At 35.7% G+C, this 9,200-nt stretch overlaps 1 protein-coding gene across 4 annotated transcripts; it reads left to right on the plus strand.

Moving 5' to 3' along the window:
- The first annotated feature begins 1,248 nt into the window (after positions 1 to 1,248).
- LOC122824275 (beta-1,4-galactosyltransferase 1-like) lies at positions 1,249 to 6,991 on the plus strand. Of its 4 annotated transcripts, none has more exons than XM_044104660.1 (3): positions 1,249 to 1,403; positions 2,163 to 2,393; positions 3,415 to 6,991. In XM_044104660.1, the coding sequence occupies exons 1-3, from the start codon at positions 1,383 to 1,385 to the stop codon at positions 4,081 to 4,083; spliced, it is 921 nt and encodes a 306-aa protein (XP_043960595.1). In that variant the 5' UTR covers positions 1,249 to 1,382; the 3' UTR covers positions 4,084 to 6,991. The 4 variants fall into 4 exon arrangements, with proteins under 4 accessions (XP_043960595.1, XP_043960592.1, XP_043960593.1 ...); XM_044104657.1 differs by having other exon boundaries at positions 1,269 to 1,563; positions 1,862 to 2,393; XM_044104658.1 differs by having other exon boundaries at positions 1,269 to 1,563; positions 1,942 to 2,393.
- Positions 6,992 to 9,200: the final 2,209 nt, after the last annotated feature.

Below are 9,200 nucleotides of genomic sequence, written 5' to 3' on the forward strand. Positions count from 1 at the left end.
TATATGATTGCCAGATCACAACTGTGAAACCGGAATATGAATGGAATCTTCCAATGTTTATGAAGACTTTTCATAACCAAAAGTTGCTGTTTTATTTTTGCTTGAAGTCATCAACTTGTGGGGATGCCAGATTCAAATTAGCATATATGACAAGATGAAGTACTGTGAATGAAAGTATATTTAGTATATTTTGTGATTCAGTATCTGACTCTTTTGGAGCTAACGTGACATTTGATAATAATAATAATAATAATAATAATAATAATAATAATAATAATAATAATAATAATAATAATAATAATAATAATAATAATAATAATAATAATAATAATAATAATAATAATAATAATAATAATAATTATAATAATAATAATACACATTTATTTTAAAGTGTTTTCATAAGTACCAGAAGGTGGCAGCAGAATAGCCTCTCTCAGGTGAGCACAGCGTCAGAGCTGATCACTCCCAAATAAAAGGATAGCTTTTATTTGATAGTTATCAGTAGAGGATGCCAAATCCTTTACTGGAAAGCACATATAAGATCAGGAATTTTAACTTTTTGAAACTTTGATGAAATAATTAACAAATACGTAAATAGACACATGAGCACATGAGCTTCCTTTGTTTCAGTATTGTTTCTGTTAACCACAAAAAGGTTTCTCGTGTGGCGGAAACAGAAACGCTGCAATTTCCCACAAACTGGCAACGTTTCTCTGCTGATCTTGTTCCTACATGCCACATGTCACACATTCTGCAGCTGAACAGCCGCAGCTGTAGTACTAACACATCAAAATTCAGGGTTAGTTTAGATGTTTTTCTAAGCCTTGTTGACGCTGAAACTCTCTTGTAGGATGCTAAATTTAATTCTATCTGTTTTACATTGCAAAAACATATTGTTTGATAAGCTGACCTCTTTGTTTTTGCAAATGAATACCTGAGAAGATATAGTTGCATAACTCTGTTTGTAAACAAGAATCTTTGGCATTTCATAACATTGAACCTGAGGTTCTTTTGGGTGAGGAAATATTTGAAACCTTTTTGCTCTTCTTTTTCTCCACAAAAAAGTATTTTTTTTTTTTTTTACTGGTTGTTTGAATGCTGTGACAACACCCTGTTGTCAGGTTTGTTTTTTTCCCTCCTGGGTCCAGTGTTCAGATTGTGTTTGACGGCACTCCCCTTACCGATTCTGTGATTGGCCAGTCTTCTGGTAAAAGGGAAGCCTGCGGTGCTGGTTACTTATCAGTGACATTCCAGTTTCGAAAGTTGCCCTAAGAGGAAATACACTCATTTCTGTTCTATTCAGCGTGAGCCAGTTCTTTGCTGTGGTATTTAACGGGTGTACCTTTGTGAGACAGAGCAAAGACGTAAACCGACTCGATTACATGGACAGCTCGGCGTCACAGGTAGCAGAACAGACCGAAATTCATCAAGTTGAAGATGTCTGGCAGATCTTTTTCTTTGAAGGCTTCCTGACGGCGTTTTGAGTTTGGCCTGCTGAGGACTCGGCACCATCAAATGCATGCCTGTAGAGGGCACAATCTAACAAAATATAGTTTCTTTAAGGTTTGTCTCGGCATTATTTTGCTCCTGCATTGAGTTAGTATTTTTAACTTTTATTCCTAGTGAAATTGTCTTAAGTAAGTAAGTCAAGCAAATATTCCTTTAAGACTTTCTATTCCTGATTACAATTTTTGTTGAAAAACCACCTGAATGAATTTAATTGAATACTGTACTTGCTTTATATACAATTAAATTCATGATAATTATCATTAAACTGAACTGCTATTTGAATTTTAACTCATAAAAATGGTTTTGATCATTTTAAATTTGAAACCTTATACTTTATGATTATTACACACAGGCATGCAGCCAAACCTGATCTACTGTGTTGAACAAGGAAGTTGATGAAAGACAAACAGATCTGGTTACCCGTGTTTTTAGGTGAGGTTTGACTTGCAAAGGGAGAACTACAGGAAGCAGAGCTGTGAAAGGTCACTTCTGCATGCAAGCGCAAAACATCGGGGACTTTAAAAATGCTGAAAAAACTCTTGGTCTGCTTGTCACTTTTTGCCATCTTCAGCCTTCTGTTTTATTCTGTGGTGTTATACCACAATCATAATGTCTATTTTGTTCTTTACCGCTTTGCTGTAAATGGAAACCAGACATCTTCCTGGAAGGTACAAGATAATGTAAAGGTGACTAAGGTCAGTCATAAAACCACAACGAGGCCAAAGATTTTGGAGCCGTGTCCAGAAACGCCACCAAGACTTGAGGGGCCTTTGAATGTGGAGTTCAATACAAAACGGACATTAGAGAACGTAAAAGCTGAGGCAAGTCCTTCTCTTCAGGTGGGAGGACGGTACAAGCCATCTGACTGTATCTCCCGACACAAGGTAGGAAAAAACGTATAACTCTTCAATTAAAAGCAAACAGAACAATTGACACGGTGATGTCTTATGTCACAAAACATAAGCGTTTCAGTCATGAAAGACTGAATTAACTCAGAATGCAAAAAACCACCCTATTCCTGTGTTTAGGCAAATCATATTTGGAAAATTATACAAAATGTTACACAAAATAGACAACAGTGAAAATTCTACTGAGATGTATTTGTTAAAAATCTGATCCTATTTGCCCTTTCTTTAGGGAGTTTGATAGGTTATTCAGTTTTCCGGTAACTGTACAAGTTCTACCTGTCTGGTGTATTGAATTTTTGTACATTCAACTATTTTCCAGTACACAGAGGCTTGTAAAGGTAGAGTATAAAATGCAGACAAAAATGTGAAAGTCTGTTGTGGTAGCACGATCAAATGTGAAAAGGGTAAGGTGTATGAACAGTTTAAGACTTTGTATTTGAAAGTAAAAGGTAAAGAAGATGAAAATAAAATCTAGAAACAAACAAGCTCACTTTCATTGTTGAAGTTATTTTATGATTACTCCAACACTCCACAAAAGAGTGGAGAAATGGTGCTTTCTAGGTGCTTAAGTAGAAGGTAACTCGGCTTCTCCTCTTGTTTCTTGAGCACAATTCTAAAAATAATGTCTACCCGCCGTAGATTCTCATCTAAAAGGCCCCTTTAGCTCTGAAGTACACTTTTCAACATGGTTGAGAAATAGACTTATAAGGCATTTTAAAAAGCCTTGGGCATATTACAGGATTCTACAACTAAAGGAAGACCTTCTAAATTAATGTTAATAATTTAAGAAGAATATACATGTTTCTTTTGAAAAACAAAAACCGAACAATAATGATCGAGTCCTGGGAGTTTATAATGAACCCAGTGTCAAACCTGAAGTGCTAAACGGGAGTTGGAACCTTTTTTCCTATCACTTTACACCATATTTGTAAAACATAACCCAACTCACGTCGGGGAATCTTACCATTTGTAACCATATTTATTTATTTTTTTTCAGGTGGCAATTATCGTCCCATTCCGAAATCGACATGAGCACCTGGCGCATTGGCTTTATTACTTGCATCCTATCTTGATGCGACAGCAGCTGGACTACGGCGTGTACATCATCAACCAGGACGGGGAAGGAATCTTCAACCGAGCTAAACTGATGAACGTTGGATTTGTAGAAGCACAGAAGGAATACGATTATGACTGCTTTGTCTTCTCTGATGTTGACCTGGTGCCTCTTGATGACCGTAACATGTACAGATGCTATGACAATCCCAGACATTTGGCTGTGGCCATGGACAAGTTTAATTTTCATCTACCCTACAATACCTTTTTTGGTGGGGTCTCCTCACTGTCGAAGGAACAGTTCTCTAAAATAAATGGCTGTCCAAACAGTTACTGGGGCTGGGGCGGCGAGGACGACGACATTTACAAGCGCATCATCTTCCGTGGAATGTCAATTTCTCGACCAGATGGAGTGACTGGGAAGTACAGGATGGTCAGGCATCACAGAGACAAACACAATGAGCCTAATCCAGTAAATCCTGGAAAACTTAGTAGAACGAGGCAGACCATGGACAGCGATGGACTAAATACCCTCAGCTACACAGTCAAGGAGATCTCAAAGGATTTATTGTTTACTTTTATTACCGTGGACATTCAAGCTCCAGCAAGTTGATGGATGTTGTAAAATATGGATGAAAGACAGTGTAATTTCAGGTTTGCTGGTGATCTGTAAAATATGGTGAAATATTTATGGAGCTGGTGTGGGTGATGGAATTGAAATAGCTGTGAATGGCTGACAGCTTTGGTGAAAGGGGTATTTATGAAAGCTATTTCTGTGTGAATGTCTCCAGGTTAGCCTTAAAGGAAGCGGGAATTGTGAAAATTATGATAGCCATCAGATTAAGCAGAATCTTTTTTTTTTTTATCTATAAACATGTTAAGAGAAGCCTAAACATTTACGGTTTGTAGTTGTCTGACAAGTTCGTCAGCTCCTATCTGATAAGTTCCAGTAATACCAAATAGTTTAGATACCTATGTGATTTGCATAACTGATACACTTTTGAAACTAATTATGTCTATTGTACATGTTGGTTGAAAATTTTAGTCTAGTTTTTATCGATACATTTGTGATTTGCACTTAATTATCTTCATTTACATTACAAATATAAATTCATATTTAGTAACAGCTCTTTCTTTGTGTTCTCATTTTGCAGTTTAATGTTTGAGAATTAAACAAGGTTTGGAGATGGTCTTTCAATAGATCATTAATCCTTTGTGTGTAAGTTACAATTACTGCCTAGAGCAAGTTGGATAAATCTCTGGAAATTCCCTTGGAATCTTACACGTATCTATTCTGACCAGATGACTTAAAATAGAAATGTGTACTACATGATTTTAGCAGCACACTAGCAAGAAAAAAAAGCTTTATCATGTCTTTATTGACAGACATGACTATTGCCCGGCATGGAGATCATTGTATAATTTTAAATCAGTTTGGAATATTTTATGTGGGATTCTGTGAAGATGCTATATCTTCACAATGAGCATGGACAAAAATACATTTTTCCCAGGAGACAGCAAAAACTAACAAATTAGTCTGATTAATACGATGAAAGAATCCACTTCATCAGCTGATCTGATGAACCAGCTGATTGTGCTTTTGCTGGAAAACATTCCAAACCACGAACTTTTTAAAGCACAAAATACCAATCTGTTGCAGAACTGTAGCAGACTTGTAGCTAACAATGTAAGCCTAGCAAGCTGTAGTAGGTGCCACTCCAAAAATGTATCAAATTTCCAACAACTCTTGGAGACATAAAATCTCTATAATAAAGATAGAAGATATGCATAACTTTACTGAACGTCCTATCTAAAGTTCTAAGCTATCATCGTGACTCCACTATAAAAAAATTAGTTCAGATCATTATAAAGTAAAATTCCACTGTCACTTTTTTGTTTTGCTATTTCTTTGTCAATCACTATTTTAATGAGTGAAACATTCCTTTGACAGAGTATTGCTAAGTGCAGCTAGCATGCTCATCAGATACCCATTGTATGTGGTTTTATTCACTTTGTTCAGGTGTCGTGTTTACAAGTACTCTGTGCAGCTGTGGAAACACCAATGAACGGATTGGATTTCTTACATGCCAAAACCAGCAGACCCAGCAAAGCAAGTTCCCAGAAAGATTGAGAGGCAAAGGGACTTGCATCAAGTCCAGTAGAACCAGTCAATGGAATGATCCATCCATATGCAGGATCCAAAGCAGGTCACTAATTATAGCGTAAAGTACAACAACAGCACATGTCTTTTGTGTAGCTATATTAAGTAGGTTGCAAAATTAACCTGCACATAGCTCTGTTTCCACACCTTGTAGACTGCTTACAGTGTATCGCACTGGATTTTATGTCTTTCATTTGATACCTGTGCTAATCTGCCACATAACTAGCTGAAATGATACCAACAGAACATAATAATATGGTGAGGAAATGTCAGCATTGATCTAAAAATAAATAAATAAATAATAATAATAATAATAATAATAATAATAATAATAATAATAATAATAATAATAATAATAATAATAATAATAAAAACAATAATACATTTAAATGCAGCTTTACTAGTTTCATAAACTATCTCTCTCCTCATTGCTTGTTTGCCCTGACTTTGGCATCCACTTGAGCACGAACAAAAATATGTGTTCTGTGGAAGTGCAAGTTATATGCAAATTTCCCACCTGGCTGAGAGCCTGTACATCCGGTACTTTGCAAACACCATTGGTGTTCTAGGAATGGGTTTTCAGCACTGTTATTGTTTTCAGAGTTCGGTAGAAGTTAGTTACATTTTCTCGGTTAAATTTACCTGTGTACCTTTTTGGGAAAAATAAAAAATAAAAAATTAAGAGTAGTTTTAAGACGCTGTACTTTTTTATTTTTATTTCTGTAATATTATTTTGAAGTATCACTACTGTTTCCTGAGTAAAATCTCTGTCCACTGGAAGTATCTTCAATGAATGAAGAACATGTTTTGACCAAAAATGTGTGAGACGCAGCCGTTCACCTACAGCTTAAGTTAAAGGGAGACCGCATTAACTGTTCTAACATCCACTGTAGTTATTATTTTTAGATTGAAAACAATGATTTGGAAATGTCTTCTCTCTGCCTAAATCTCTGTTATTTTGTACTTATTCGTTTTTGTTTATTTGATTTTTACATTTAATTGAGTACAAATGGGTTAAAGTAGAGCTCCTCTTAGTTGATTACAATTTTGGATTTTCTACCCACCTCTGATTGTTGTGTTTCTTATGGTAATGAGTAAATATTAACAAGCACCAAAGAAAATTCTTATCGAATACTGTTCAGTCTCTGTTAATGATTTATGAATACCTATCTATTCATAAATCTATGACACAACATCAGAGACCTTCCAGTCTCTGTTAATGTTTTATGAATACCTATCTAATCATAAATTTATTCTTCTGCAAGAAGAGTCTGTTCAAGGATTCTTCTGCAAAAAGAATAGACTTATGAATCTGTTAACATATAATTGTAAAATAAAATACTGACATTTTCCTGCTGTAGTTGAAGTTGAAGATTTTACCCAACAAGGCTCTCTTTATTGCAACACTTGTGAAATTTACAGCTTCCTTTTGATTCCACTTAAAGAAAAGCTTCATACTGCCAGAGCAAGCTGGACTTAGCTCAAACTCATCATATTAAAAAAATGGTTAAAATCGCTGCTATTGCTGTACCTCCTCATGGAGGCAACTTTGTCTTGCAGAACAGATCATATTGTTACTTTCTTTCTGTTTTGTTTTTGTTTTTTATATATTTCAAAGTGAGTTTATACAAAATTACATTACTAGAATTTTATTAGAATGTAAAGAGATAAAGTCATACACTATCATGTAATTCCTCATTTGAGCTTCACCATCACATTTTCAAAAGCAATGATATCATATTGCCCTTTTCTCAATAAAACAAGTTCTTGTTTTTACAATAACTTATGTTGTTACTCATCTGTTCAAGATGCAGATCTGATAGTATCATAACAAGGCAATTGTTAAACATCTAGTAAGTTCCTAAGTTATTAAAGTATAAGTTGTTATTTTAGCTTTCATCTTTTGATCTTTTTGGTCTCAGCGCTCATCTTGTGACTCATAATTTAATTTAGCTTTCCTGCTCACAAACTGAAATTTAATATGATTAGACACTTCCTGCTTTATTCTTTGAGCAACACTTGAGTTTCTTACAATAAGGAAACACATGCTTGCTATATTCGTCACTCAGAGCCATGTGACTTTTAAATGACTCTTTCAAAAAACTCTATAATTATTGTTCAAAAACTAAAAAGTCCAATCAGTGAGGTACAAACATATTCTAGCTTCATATGTCCTGCAAATACAATCTACTTTCCCTGTTAATTTCTAGAGGATCAGTTGTGTTTGATCACTGATTCCAAAACATATTTACTGTCAAGTTATCCACAAGAGGGAAGAATGTTAAGGGGAATGCCTAGTCCTGAGAAGTCAAGAGAAAGAAATACTTACAGGAAGAGAAACAAAATGGTGACAGACAGTGAAATTGATTAAATCTGATATGAGCGCTAGAAGTCAAATTGGAGTTAAGAAGACAAAAAACTGTATTGAGCCTTCTGTTTTATCAGTCTAGTTTTCACTCTGAGTCTCAAGAATGATTATTTTATGTGTCTACACAGACAAAACCAGGTGGATTTATTGTTAGCACATTTGAATGTGTATGTCGCCATGTGATTTGGAGTCAGTGGGTTTTTCGCTTTTCTGCACCAGTTCGACTCCTATTGCATTCTGGGTTAAGAACCCCACCCCCATTCCGTCACCCCCTTTTTCTTCCGCCCACCATTCCCGTCCCCATCTTCCTATCCTCCTTCCTGCCCAGCCCCCTCTTTCTATTGGTTGACCTACTGGAGTTGCTATGGGAACGACTGCCAAGAGGCTGCCATGCAGAGTGTGGGGTGCTGCTTTCAAATGGTGCTCCATCATGCACTAACAGCCACACATTTATTGAGGTCAGGAAACCCTACTTACTACAATGACATCAGTTTCAAAAGATGTGAAGATGACTATCACTTTTCTTGTGTGCAAACATGAAATCCACTTGCATCTGTACTCTGGTTTATTTTTCTGAAATTTAGCACAAGTGTAATATAATTCAAAAGTTTGTCTCATTATATCTCCTGTTTTTGTATTAGAAATCTTTTTTGTTTTAAGTTAAGAGCCAAGTCACATAAGCAGAAAAGTTTTAAAATTTTTCTTCCAAACTTGACCTATAACCACTGTTGCATACAATTTTGAGAAACACTGTGAATTAAATCCATTTGAACTTTCACACTATTTCATATTTTTCATGTTTACATTGATTAGAAGCTACTGATCTCCTCTGTTAGCTTTTCTGAGGACAGATTTTCAGATTATTTTTGATGGGAAGTTGAGTGGAAGGAAAATGTACACTAGCAATTGGATTTAATCTCATATTCAATAGATGAATATTAGTGAAATGTGCAAGACACTGTTGTGGAAATTTTCCTTTAACAAAGAAAGAGGCAAAACTGCTTCGTTTTAGATCAGCCAGCCTCATGCCAAGCCGCCAACCCACATAAGCTTTTGTTTGAGCTGCAACCTCAGGCAGACGTCCATCCAGGATAAACTTCCTGGAAACACAAAAGTCTTTCCCAGGCTCCCGCAGGGTTTGGTAGTGGATGAGGTGGCTGGCCAAACCAGAGTATTTGTTAAATACTTCTTCCCGGCAGTG

The sequence above is a fragment of the Gambusia affinis genome, linkage group LG21, assembly GCF_019740435.1.
Source record: "Gambusia affinis linkage group LG21, SWU_Gaff_1.0, whole genome shotgun sequence".
Lineage (NCBI taxonomy): Eukaryota > Metazoa > Chordata > Actinopteri > Cyprinodontiformes > Poeciliidae > Gambusia > Gambusia affinis.

What these genes read in the sequence shown, in the direction of transcription:
- LOC122824275 (XM_044104657.1), top strand. Translation starts at nt 2,034, where the DNA reads ATGCTGAAAAAACTCTTGGTCTGCTTGTCACTTTTTGCCATCTTCAGC. An exon ending in ACTGTATCTCCCGACACAAG is followed by an intron (nt 2,394 to 3,414) that starts GTAGGAAAAAAC and finishes ATTTTTTTTCAG; the next exon opens with GTGGCAATTATCGTCCCATT.